The 14,262-nt window shown below is 32.2% G+C and overlaps 2 protein-coding genes across 2 annotated transcripts; both read left to right on the top strand.

Annotated features, from left to right (window-relative positions):
* The first annotated feature begins 207 nt into the window (after positions 1-207).
* Positions 208-1,606, top strand: LOC118479244 (probable 2-oxoglutarate-dependent dioxygenase AOP1). Its single transcript, XM_022128663.2, has 3 exons — positions 208-637; positions 765-1,089; positions 1,176-1,606. The coding sequence occupies exons 1-3, from the start codon at positions 279-281 to the stop codon at positions 1,419-1,421; spliced, it is 930 nt and encodes a 309-aa protein (XP_021984355.1). The 5' UTR covers positions 208-278; the 3' UTR covers positions 1,422-1,606.
* Positions 1,607-11,428: 9,822 nt separating this feature from the next.
* LOC110880103 (probable 2-oxoglutarate-dependent dioxygenase AOP1) lies at positions 11,429-12,830 on the top strand. Its single transcript, XM_022128665.2, has 3 exons — positions 11,429-11,852; positions 11,977-12,301; positions 12,388-12,830. The coding sequence occupies exons 1-3, from the start codon at positions 11,494-11,496 to the stop codon at positions 12,631-12,633; spliced, it is 930 nt and encodes a 309-aa protein (XP_021984357.1). The 5' UTR covers positions 11,429-11,493; the 3' UTR covers positions 12,634-12,830.
* The last annotated feature ends 1,432 nt before the right edge of the window (positions 12,831-14,262 follow it).

Here is a 14,262-nt window from a genome sequence, read left to right as displayed (position 1 = left end):
ATCGCAATTAACATTTGACATCAATTATTGATCACGTAATGTATAGTACATCGAAAAAAAAAAAAAAATAATAATAATAATAATAATAATAATAATAATAATAATAATAATAATAATAATAAATATATTTAAATGACTAAATTAAGGTAGTTTCCCTTGAGTTTTCTATGTACTCCATTCATTCATCTATAAATATAACCACCAACCCAGCGTTATGATCACATCTTGTTCCAAACAAGTCTCTGTTACAAAATAATAATAAAAAAATCTTGTTCCAAATGGCTTCCCTTCCTGTTATTAACGTGTCTGTAAAAGACTTGAACTCTAATTCGAGCTCTTGGGCGAAAACATGCGATGAAGTTGTGCGTGCACTTGAAGAATACGGCTGTTTCATAGCCGTATATGATGGTGTGTCTTCACAACTTCATGATGCAATATTCGCTGCATCTCAGCAAGTACTTGATCTTCCCTATGAGGTCAAAATCCTAAACACTTCAGATGGAGCGGGTCATGGTTATTTTGGCCAGTCACCCAAGAATCCTGGTTTTGAAAGATTAACCATTGAAAAAGCAACCACTAAAGAAGGAGTTGAAGCATTTACAAAACTCATGTGGCCCTCAGGAAATGACACATTCAGGTATGTTGTTCCCTTCGGTTTGATTCCTTTTGCTTTACTTGACAACATTGGTCTATACATGATATAAAATAGTAACAATATTCTTGGTCAACTTGCCTATTTTCCATTTTGTTGCATTATGTTTCAGTGAAACTGCATCGACGTTCGTACATGCTGTAGCACAACTAGAGGAGATAGTGATGAAAATGGTGGCGAAAAGTTATGGAGTAGAGCAACACTATGAGCCGTTCCTTGGATCAACGGATTACATTCTTAAATTCAATAAATACGAAAGCCCTAAGACAGACGAACCGAGGCTAGGCCTCTTTCCTCACACGGATAAGAGTTTCATAACCATACTCCATCAAAAAGAACAAGGAAAAGGTCTCGAGATAAAGACGAAGGACCAGAAATGGGTTGAAGTTGATCTTTCTCCCTCCGGTTTTGTGTTCATGGCCGGGGATGCTTGCACGGTACGTACATAAATAATTTCACAATAATTTAGTGTTTTGTAATGAAATTCACATGTGAAGGATACAAGTGTTTTGAATATTGTTAGGCATGGACAAATGGACGAATGGAGGCACCAGTCCATAGGGTGATGATGGAAGGGAAGAAAGACAGATTTTCGATGGTGGTTTCATCGTATATCCGAGACCTCGAGATACAGGCACCTCAAGAACTGGTTGATGAAGAACACCCTATGCAGTATAAGCCATTTGAGCACTACAAGTATATAGATTTCCATACCTACCAAAATAGTAGAAAACTGAGAAACCCCCTCAAACACTATTGTGGTGTTTGATGGAATTTCTCTCGTTTATCATTCTATATTGCGTTTGTTGTATTGGTTATGTGTTTCATAACCGTGTGTATTGTATTGGCTATGTGTTTCATTATTGTGTGCATGACTATGTATTTCGAATAATGTGTGTGCGGGTGCACCGTAATGTGTATTATTAATGAAATGATCAAATTCAGTGTGCTTGAGTCCACTTGTTAATAGTCATCCTTCCATTTTTTTTCTACACCATTTCATTGTGACAAAGATACCAACCTTCCGATAAATTTATACGATCTCTTGTAATGAGGCCCATCAGGCAAAACCACCGGTTCAATATGTCTTTTAATAGCTTTCACCGAAAAAAACATCCAACTCCAACTCCCAACATCACTTATCCTCACAATCTCGCATAGAAACAGAAGTACCAAACGTTCTCAACTCATGAAGTTGAGAGGCTTCAATCCTGCTCCTAGGAATACGCCTCCAATCCCACAACCATCCTAAATTAACCCACCAATCTATGATCAAACAGTTTTTATTCCCGTTAACAAATACCAACTAACTTCCCAATCACCGAATGAGTGATTATATCATCAGCGTTAAGCTTATTAACCGAATTAATAATATTAGACCAAATCTCTTTACTTTAAATCATAAGAATTTGAGTGATTATATCATCAGCGTTAAGTTTCTCCCCATGAATACTTTTTATAACTTTCACCCACAAAGAATTTGAGCTATTTATGAATCTCCATTTGACTTATTTGGTTTATATGCTTCGAACAAAATCTGAAATAAAAAACAGAACCAAAAATCTTATGCTATGATATTCTTTGTGTGAAAATCTCCTAGAATGATGATTGTTTCAAAACCATGTTTGTTCATGCAAAAATTCTCAAAATGAATATATAAAAAATACTCCAAAATGAATATCGACTTTCCAAGTTCTAAAATTAACATGCATTATGTGCAAAAACGTATTCCACTTGTCAAAGTTGGTGTGAGAACGCACTCCATGTAGAGACCATAGTTGTGTGATACGTGCATTCTTTGTGCAAAAAAGACATTAGGCTTAAGAGTGTGGGACTCGTCCCCGGGACGACAAGCCACGTTGAGGACCGGCTACAACTCCCTTACCTCGTCGCGTTGCCATCGTCTCTCCTTAGACGTTCTCGCCGGGCCTCCAATTCAAATATATAGCGGTTGAACAGCTCTTTCTATTAAAAAAGTAATAATAATTTCTTTTTTCCTTTATAAATACTAACCATTTATTCCATTTTTTCATACAATATCAACCCAATCTCTCTCGCTTTTATACATCTCTTCATTTTTATAAATACTAGTCATGGATCCCTACAATTAAAACAACCCGAATCCAAACATTTTCTCGTTACCCACCTACACTCCAACACTCGACACGAATTGGTCGGCATCAAAATCTTCTTTTGCGGGTTTCCAACAAATCCCCCAATGCTTTCACTCAAACGATCTTCAGGAGATCAGTTGTAATGGGGAGTATTTGTGATAAGCAGTTGGTTTTGAATTGATATAATCAATCGACGAATTCCGTCTCGACTACGTATGCCTCTCACTATATTTCACATTGTGCCCAACAATGATCCCTACAATTGGGTTGTCAAAGAACAGTGTTAAACCATGTCCAAAAAAAAAAACAACGTTCCATAGTGTTGGGCATATGCTACATACGGGTAGCTAAAAACTCACATGTAACCATGTATGAATGCCACAATCCACACAACTGTACATTTCAATGGTCCCATAAAAGAGGGATTGTTTGTAGGAGTTTATTGTTTGGAAGGGCATAAAAATTTATTTGCCACAAAAAAAACTAACTAGACATATGATAAGGCATTTTGGGAGCAATGTTTTTAGATTACTTAGAGGTGCTAAGTTACCGGTTAGCATGTTTGATTGTTTAGCATATCATGATGCTATCTTGATTACCTATTTGGTCATGCCATATGGTGAACGTATAAATATTCTAGTAACTTCTGGTTATTCACCATATTTGATTTACTGGAACATTGTGGAAAATTAGTATCATTTCTAGTAAATTCTAATATAGTCTTCTGGCCATATTACTATATGATATATTTTAGATATTTAGTACATTTTCTTTTACACCATTCCAAGGTGATGACTTTTCATTCAAACATAGTGGAAACTTAATAAATTTCTTCGGTATACATTAGAATATGATGCATTATGAATTAAAAAATTCGATATCATCGAGTAAACTATCGATGCTCTTCTGGAGCATTTAATATGCTATTAACACGTGAAATAGTATCAATAGCGTCTCTACCACGTGAAATATTATAGTTTTAGCCTTTGTTTAGAGGGAAAACATGTACTATTCATAAGGTTTTCCATCACTAGGCTATATGTTAGCCAAAAATGTCAAGTGCGATGAACTAAAGTTTGGGTTGAACTTGAAAAATCATTATCAAAACAAACGGGACTTTGTATACATTTGGGAGAACTTCGGGTTCTCAACATTGATTTAGGATTCATGTGAAATTCTGTATAAATGAGCATCAACACTAACTCAAATGAACTATTATCTATCAAATTAAGTAACTAACATCAGAGTAGTTTACTTATGAACAAGAGAACGAACATAAGAAAAAGATTTCCCTCATCATTTACCATGATCATGACCTTTATAACGATCATTATATCATCACATTCACTTTTAGAGAATGGATTATAACCACACAACTTTCATAGTGCTATCATTACAATTGCTTTTGTTATGTACATGATCTCGACCTTTCACTAATCTATCATTGCATTTACCTTAAGAGATAGCTTAGAGCCACACAACCTTCATTCTGGTTATTTCAAACCTTATATATATATATATATATATATATATATAGTGGAGAGTTCAAATGAGAAGAAATATTTTGTAAGAAGAAAAAAGAACAAATTTCAACCAATAAGAATGCTTTATTTTACTTTATTTAATATAAGTATTTAATGTTACTATAAGGGTACATTGGTAAATCTACATTGGTAATTAATTTGTAGTCTTCCTCTTTAATAGCTAGTACATTAAATTTTTTGTAACTTATTTTCAAAATATATATTTTTTCAAAAAAAATAATATAAAATAATTTAAAGTGTAGGATAAATTACGAGTTGTGTAGGACAAATTACGAGTTGTGTAGGATAAATTTCAACGTGTAGGATGAATTTCGAAATATGTAGGATAACTTTTGATGTGTGTAGGAAAAAAAACTTAAGGTGGAGGATAGTAGTCTTTATGACTAATTAATTAGTAAAAAATGATAATAAATGAGATAAGTGAAAAAACTATTTAATGTTTTACAAAATTACCCTTTGTTCTTTTTCTTCTCAATTAAATTTTCTTCTCAAATGAACCTTCATATATAGGGTGGGAGTTGGCTACAAAGTCCATTTTTCCTACAAAGTGTAAAAAGTCATAAAACACCACAATGCCAACCATAAAACACACTCAAAACGCACAAATAACAAAGTGAAAATTACTAAAACACCATATTTTGTGGGTTTTGTGTTGTGTTTTGGATGATAAGGCTTTGATTATTGAATGACTAACATTAGTGTGTTTTATGTTGATTATCATTTTGTGTTTTATGTTCATAGTTCTACGATAGCGTGTTTGAAGTTTCTATGAACTGTTATGGTTTGAATATTGTGTTTTAGTCACTCAGTTATTTGTGGGTTTCGAGTGTGTTTTACGGCTGAAATTGTGGTGTTTTATGACTTTGTACACTTTGTAGGAAAAATGGACTTTGTAGCCAAACCCCACCCTATATATATATATATATATATATATATATATATATATATATTAATATTACTACTTTATCAGCATATTTGAGGTTTGACAAATGGAAATTGTTTTATTCAACCAATATAAATAATCTTTTCATCACATAACCTCAACTAGAAAAAGTTATATGACCGGGACATTAGGATTTATCGGTCCAAACTCTTACAAGCTTTGATAAGTTTATAATATGCTTTAGGGAATTAGACACTTCGAGTGTCATACTATAAATGATTCTTGATCACAATTCAGTTGTGTTTATAACTTGTGAGCATACACAACTTTGGTTATTTTGATGTTCTTATCAAAACTGCTAATATATGAAACACAATGTATACATAAAATTACAAATGCATGACTTTGTAACACGTCGCCAAAAAATATAATAAAAGATAATTGTATATAAACCATTTGAGACAACGAAATTATCTTTAGAACCACTATTAAAATATTATAAAGATTTATATAAACATGACTAAATACAATTTAACTCAATTTAAATAGTTGAGCCATTATAGGCTATTACTTTATGAACTAGAAATGCAACAAAGTGTCACACTTTTACTTTTTGAATATCAGAATGAATAATCATAATAATAATAAAGATGATTGATGCTTAATGTAATTAATCATACATGCAAGAGTTATTTTACCTTTAAAACATGTATTATGATGAAAAACGTAAATGAAAATAATACATAAAAGTGTTGAAAGAATATAATGAAGTGGCAAAGATGTAAAACTTATCTAAATTGCTAATAAACTTTTCATTAATTATATAAACTAATAGGGAATGTTAACTGCCACTTTAAATGATTTCTTTATAGCTTTTTATGGCTAATTTAAATGATTTCTTTATAGCTCTTTATGGCTAATTTAAATGATTTCTTTATAGCTCTTTATGGCTAATTTAAATGATTTCTTTATAGCTCTTTATAGCTAATTTAAAAATTGAATTATAGTAATTAGTTACCATCCAGTTTCTTCTTAACCTCCCTTCAAATTCTTTGGTGGTTTTAGAAAGCAATCGGCCAAACACAAAAGCATAATTCTAGATCATGTATATCAAATTATCAATTCCAACGAGATTTCAACCGGTGAAGTATATGGCCAATTAAATACATAGAAAATCAGGTTTCTTCGGCAAATATTAATTAGATATATGCAAATTAACTTGTTTTCAAACAAAGTTTATTTGGCTCATCATCTTAAATACAATTTCTTAGTTGAAATCAAAAGGTCAAAATAATTCTTAATACAAACAAATAATTTATGTGCATGTTGATGATCATATTGACCCGTTACTAGCAAATGTAAATATTATATATCACATTTAAACTTTCATACATTTATAATGGATGAATAATAGATTATGACTAGTTAACCTATGCAAGATTTTCATCGAGCCCATATAAGAACAACCAAAAGAAAAAATATACATAAAAAAATAATGAGGTCACGAGTCATGATGACTTAATGATGATATTGGGGGAAATCTGAAATATTACAAATCTAAAATGTAGTAAATTTTATGAAAGAGTCCGATTTTATAAAGTAGAAGTCACACATTTTTTATTTGATGCTAATGAAGAACGTAAGCAATTGCATGGAAAAAAAATAATCTTCAAAGGCTTTAAACGTTGTTATTTATTTATTTTTTGAAAACAAATCAAATATAATTTATTTTTCGATCATTTTCTCCTCAGTTACTTTCATGCCATCAAAATATTCACAAAACTAAATCCAAATTTTCTAGTTATGAGTATATACAAAAACAATAAAATGAGGACAAAACATGGAGCCATGAAGTCCAAGGTGAAAGGCGGTAGGTCAATTGTTTCTACTCTTAATTTTACTTTTCATGGATACGATAACATTATTCAAGATGTCTAAAATAATAAAACAATTATTAAGTAGAAATATGAGCTTTGTGTATTGTTACCTGAATGGATGAAAGAAAAATCAAATCATGGATATGAAGATTCAAATCATGGATATGAAGATATTGCAGCAACTCGTACTGATAACGTGTTGTAAAACAATGGTCTATTAGCAATCCATATACAACTATACTAAACATGAGAGAACAAGACTATAGAGAATAAGTGAATAGGAATTCTTTTTCATTGAGATGTAAACATGCAATACAAAGAACTCTATATATATTGTTCTTACATTAATACAAAGGACATGAAGAGATAAGAGTTAGAATGTGGATAGTCACCATAATATAGTTTATTTATAACAAGAAGGCGTTTATTAATTATTAAATGCAACTATTGTTGGTATATGGTGTATTTGAAATAGATGGTATATAACTTCCATTGACTTTTCAATATATATATATATAGGGGATGGCTATATAGAAAACCCTATATATATAGAAAATCCTAGAAAACCCAACCTCCCGACATTTTTTTTTTTTTGAAAAAAAATAACACATGTAATATACATGTTTTTAAGAGTTTTAGGCCAAAAAAATAAAAAAAGCGCCGAAGGGATGATTTTAAAAAAAATCAGCAAGTTTCTGTCTTTTGTGCCTAACACATGTTAGGCAACCGGACATTGTTGAAATTTGTTTATTTTTTTAAAAAACATCCCTTCGGCGCTTTTTTGTTTTTTTTTTGGGCCAAAACACTTTAAAACATGTATATTACATGTGTTATTTTTTTCAAAAAAAAAAAATGTCGGGAGGTTGGGTAAAAATGGGGGGAGATTTGAGTTTCCAGAGTTTCCTAAAATTTTTAGGGTTTTTTGTCTAGCATATATATATATATATATATATATGAGTTTTCACACAAAATTTGATTTGAAGTACATTATTAGTACTGAATACATATTCATTTTTTGAAATTTGGAAAGTTGATATTCATTTTAGATAGGTAGGGTAATAAATCAAACCAATATGTGGTGACACGTTTTATTAATTAATAATAAATTATTAAATTTTATCCTACCTTGAATTTGAAATAGAATCCTTCTATTTCTCTAATAAAATATTATCCTTAAATTTAAATTGTTAATTTAAGATAAAATGTTTTTAAATAAACCAAATTATCTATTATGAAAACCAAACTTAATATTGTCAGATAAATATAATATCCGCACGGCAACTAATATATTAATCAAAACAAAAAGAATATTAACATAACATTATGTAAATTAATATTTTACATGTTTTAATATTAATATAACGTTAACATTTAGTTTGACGATGATATTGTATTAATATAATAAACATGGTATTATACAAAAAAAAATGTGATAATATATATCTTATCGGCTCTTCTCCGTGAGGTGTTATAACCTTTAAGAAAGATGTTTTTATTTGATTGAGTTTAGTTTATAAAAACAAACCTAACCTGTAACCCTTTTATTATTTAATATGTAAAATTATATTTATTCAACCCATGTAATACACGAGTTTTTTAAAGATGTAACTTTTTTTTATTTTTTAGTATACAAAATTACATTTATTCAACCGGTGTAATAAACGAGGTTTTTAAAGATATATTTTTTTATCATTTGCTATATTTACATTTATTCAACCCGTGTAATACAATGGGGTTTAAAGATATAATTTTTTATTATTTAGTATATAAAATTACATTTATTCAACCCGTACAATACACGGGGTGTTTAAAGTTTTTTATTATTTATTATGTAAAATTACATTTATTCAACCCGTGTGATAAACATGACTTTTAAAGATATATCTTTTTTTTATTTAGAGTAAACCTTAATATTCGTCTTTATGGTTTGCTGATTTTAACTCTATTAGTCTAATAGTTTAAAAATTGCATTTATCATACAATAGTTTGTAATTCTCAACATAGTTATTGAGTCTAAAATAAACGTGCAAGCGGTCAAATCAATAACAAACTCCGTTATGAAAAAAGTCAGGCTTTTTCAATTTTAGCAATTACAATATCACCATCGCAATTAACATTTGACGTCAATTATTGATCACGTAATGTATCGTACATTGAAAAAAAATCAAACTCCGTTTATTAATTATTAAATGCTACTACTGTTGGTATATAGTGTATTGTTTAGTCCTTGACATAGATGGTAATCCATTGGTGCCATCATCACTTTGGTGGGGTGATAGAGGCTTTTATGCTTCCTGAGAAGAGACTAGGATTGAGAAGAGACTAGGATTTCTGGAGTAAATTGGTGTAATTTAGAAGTAGGGATTATATGACCTTGCTGTTAAAAAAAAACATATTTTCATACAAAATTTGAAATTTGGAAAGTCAATATTCATTTTAGAGAGTTAGGGTAACAAAATTGAATTCTGGTTCTCGGTTTTCTGCGGAATGACTTTCTTATTTATTTTTTATTTGTTTTAACTGTTCTTTTTTTAAACTTGGTATATTATTTGATATTTTACCATTTTTTGGAAAGACAAACTTTATAAAAACCAACCTAATTAGCAAATCCTAACAAAAAAGAAAGAGAAAAAACAAAGAAAGTTACATATTAAAAACTCTAACAAAACAAAGCTGCACTTAGGATTTCGAGACGAAAACCAAAGAAAAGAAATCAAAACAAATGAACAAAAAGACTTTATTTGTACTCCTTAATTTTGCCGACCAAACAATTCTTTGTTTCAAAATCTCCAAATCTGTTCAAATCTATCTATGAATCATGGAGGAAGGGCCTTTGTTATCCGGAAAGGAAACATCCCTACCCACCACGAAACATTTACCAAAACTGTTTATATGATCTCGAAGCATGAGGCTCATCAGGCAAAACCACCCGATCAGTATGTCTTTTAATAGCTTTCACCTAAAAAAACATCCAACTCCCAACACCACGTATCCTCACAATCTCGCATAAACAGAAGTACGAAACTTTTCCATCGATCATAGAGTTGAGAGGCTTCAATCGCGCCCCCTGGAAATTGAGCCGAAAGGGTAGCATTACCCAGCCAAATATCTTTCCAAGACAAAGTATTATTCCCGTTATTAAATACCCAACCAACTGAATGAGTGATTATAGCATCATCGTTCAGCTTATTAACCGAATTAATAATATTAGACCAAATCTCTTTACTTTAAATCAGACAAGTTGGATTCATCAAGTTTCTCCCCATGAATACTTTTTATAACTTTCACCCACAAATAATTTGGGCTATTTATGAATCTCCATTTGACTTGTTTGGTTTATTTGCTTTGAACAAAATTCAAATATCTGAAATCAAAAACAGAACCAAAAATCTTATGCTATGAGATTGTTTGTGTGAAAATCTCCTAGAATGGTGATTGTTTATGTGTATCCTGATTTATTTTCAAAACCATATTCGTTCATGCAAAATTCTTAAAATGAATATACAAAAAAAAACTCCAAAATGAATATAGACTTTCCAAGTTCTAAAATGAGCATGGATTCTGTGAAAAGCGTATTCCACTTGTCAAAGTTGGTGTGAGAACGCACTCCATGTAGAGACCTTAGTTGTGTGACACGTGTATTCTTAATTTGTGCAAAAAAGACATTAGGAAAAATTATTTGTGTGAAATTGCATTCTACGTGGCAACAAATCACGCTAAAGAATAGAAAATAATAAAACTCTTGGTTATATAAATCATTTTTCTTTGTGCAACCCCGCGACACCTTTAATTTCTTTGTTACGTCTCGCCGAAGCCTTTAATTTTGATTTCTTTGTGCATCCACCCAGCAGCCATTGATATCTTTGTGCGTCTCGCACAAAGAAGTTAAAAAATGAGTTTACTTTTGCACAAAAAGTATGTGTTGAGTCCCAATTGTGTCCATGTGGAATGAGTTATGTGAAGTGCGTACGTTTTTTAGTACTTAATACTTCATTTTTGAAATTTGGAAAGTCAATTTTCATTTTAGAGAGTTAGGGTAACAAATAAGTGGCGGGTAAACAGGCAAAAGCTACGCCGCAACCCTCTTTTGAATAGCAAACACTATCCTACAAAAGACAAAGCTATGGGTCCTAGGGCTCGAGAAATTACTATCAACAACCCTCAAGACCCTGTTTAGGAATTTTAGAGTAATTTTTTATCATATGTTCTATTTAGGACTTTTCCCTTTCATTTATATTATGTCCTAACTCATAATCAATCACTGTTATTTTGATATTTCATGTGGTCCACCTTAAGAAATTCATAATTTTATGGGTTGAACTCAGTGATCATTCATCTATAAGTACAGCCAGGAACCCAACGCTATGATCACTATATCTTGTTCCAATCAAGTCTTTGTTACAAAATAAAAATCTTGTTCCAAATGGCTTCCCTTCCTGTTATTAACGTGTCTGTAAAAGACTTGAACTCTGATTCGAGCTCATGGGCGAAAACATGCGATGAAGTTGTTCGTGCACTTGAAGAATACGGCTGTTTCATAGCCATATATGATGGTGTCTCTTCACAACTTCACGATGCAATATTCGCTGCATCTCAGGAACTACTAGATCTTCCCTATGAGGTCAAAATCCTAAACACTTCAGATGGAGCGGGTCATGGTTATTTTGGCCAATCCCCCAAGAATCCTGGTTTCGAAAGATTAACCATTGAAAAAGCAACCACTAAAGAAGGAGTTGAAGCATTTGCAAAACTCATGTGGCCCTCAGGAAATGACACATTCAGGTATGTTGTTACGTTTCGGTTCGATTCCTTTTGCTTTACTTAACAATATTGGTCTATACATAATAAATAGTAACAATTTTCCTGGTCGACTTGCCTATTTCCATTTGGTTGCATTATGTTTCAGTGAAACTGCATCAACGTTCGTACATGCTGTAGCACAACTAGAGGAGATAGTGATGAGAATGGTGGCGAAAAGTTATGGAATAGAGCAACACTACGAGCCGTTCCTTGCATCTACGGATTACATTCTTAAATTCAATAAATACGAAAGCCCTAAGGGGGACGAGCCAAGGTTAGGTCTCTTTCCTCACACGGACAAAAGTTTCATAACCATACTCCATCAAAAAGAACAAGGAAAGGGTCTCGAGATAAAGACGAAGGACCAGAAATGGGTTGAAGTTGATCTTTCACCCTCGGGTTTTGTGTTCATGGCCGGTGATGTTTGCACGGTACGTCCATGAATAATTTCGCAATAATTTAGTGTTCTGTAATGAAATTCAGATGTGAAATATACAAGTGTTTTGAATATTGTTAGGCATGGACAAATGGACGGATGGAGGCACCGGTCCATAGGGTGATGATGGAAGGGAAAAAAGACAGATTTTCGATGGTGGTGTCGTCGTATATCCGGGACCTCGAGATACAGGCACCTCAAGAACTGGTTGATGAAGAACACCCTGTGCAGTATAAGCCATTTGAGCACTACAAGTATATAGATTTCCATACCTACCAAAATAGTAGAAAACTGAGAAACCCCCTCAAACACTATTGTGGTGTTTGATGGAATTTCTCTCGTTTATCATTCTATATTGCGTTTGTTGTATTTGGTTATGTGTTTCATAACCGTGTGTATTGTATTGGCTTTGTGTTTCATTATTGTGTGCATGACTATGTATTTCGAATAATGTGTGTGTGGGTGCACCATAACGTGTATTATTTATGAAATGATCAAATTCAGTGTGTTTGTGTTTGAGTCCACTTGTTTTTTTCTAAGTCTTTGTACTTGCCATTTCATTGTCACATTCATTTGATCCGTTATCGTGTCATAATATCCCAATGGGCTTTTCGCAAATGATGTCATGCGGATGCTACCTAGACAAACCAAATGTTAGATATAATACACTTATATTATTTTAAGCTAGATAGTATTGTTATTATTATTAATATTAGGTTTAGTATAAGTTAATTAGGGGAGGCGGTTATCACCGAATGAAACCCAGCGTATATGTATTTCTGCATCTCGACATTATTCATTTTTATCAAGTCATATTCATATGAACCAGTTTCTTCATTCGTCTAACCCTATATTCAGAAATCTCAAAGTCTAACAAAGTGGTATCAGAGCCACATTTGATCGAATTCGGAAATTGCAAGTTTAAACAATCAACATGAATCAGGCACAAGGACTCCAAACACAGATTCCCAAACTCACCGGGCAAAATTATTACCACTGGCACATTCAAATCAAAGTATTATTTGAATCGCAAGATCTGTGGAATATCATAGATGAGGGATTCAAGGAACTGGGTACAAATCCCACCGAGGAGGCAGCTGCAACATACAAAGATGCGGTCAAGAAGGATAAACGAGCGTTGCATATCATTTTTCAATCAGTAAACGAAACAATATTTGAGCGGATTGCACTTGCAAAGACATCAAAAGAGGCATGGGACATCCTGCACAAATCTTACAGAGGAGAAAATCGGGTAAAAACCATTAAACTTCAATCTCTTCGTAGCGATTTTGATGCACTTAGGATGAAAGAAGGAGAATCTATCGAAGATTACTTCAATAGAACAGTATTAATAGTAAATCAATTGCGTATGAATGAAGACAATATTAGTGAACAAAAGATAGTGGAAAAGATCCTGCGTAGTTTGACTCGAAATTATGAGTCGGTAGTGATTACAATAGAGGAAACGAAAGATTTACATGATGTTTCGACGGAAGAATTGATGGGAATTCTTCAATCTCATGAACTGAGATTAAAATGATATGATGATATTCCGATTGAACATGCATTTCAAGTACAAAATTCTATCCAAGATAGATACAAACTGACTCGGAATGATGGTTCAATGAAACAGCGGAACAAAGGGAAGGGTCGAAACTGGAATAACATTAGATGTTATAATTGTCAAAGGCTCGGACATACAACAAAATTCTGTCAAAGGAAGGATGAGGGTGAGAAACCGGATAATGTTTTAATACATAAAGACGATGAAAGTGATGAACATGAAGATACGATGTTCATGATATTTAATATGGAAGAGACAGTCAAGGATGATTGTTGGTTTCTCGACAGTGGCTGTAGTAATCACATGACAGGAAGCAGGAGTTTATTCATCAATCTGGATGAATCCATAAAAAAGGAAGTAAGAACAGGAGACGACAAGAGATTAGAAGTTGT

Source organism: Helianthus annuus, chromosome 9, assembly GCF_002127325.2.
Source record: "Helianthus annuus cultivar XRQ/B chromosome 9, HanXRQr2.0-SUNRISE, whole genome shotgun sequence".
Classification (NCBI taxonomy): domain Eukaryota; kingdom Viridiplantae; phylum Streptophyta; class Magnoliopsida; order Asterales; family Asteraceae; genus Helianthus; species Helianthus annuus.
This window is presented reverse-complemented; position numbering and strand designations above follow the sequence as displayed.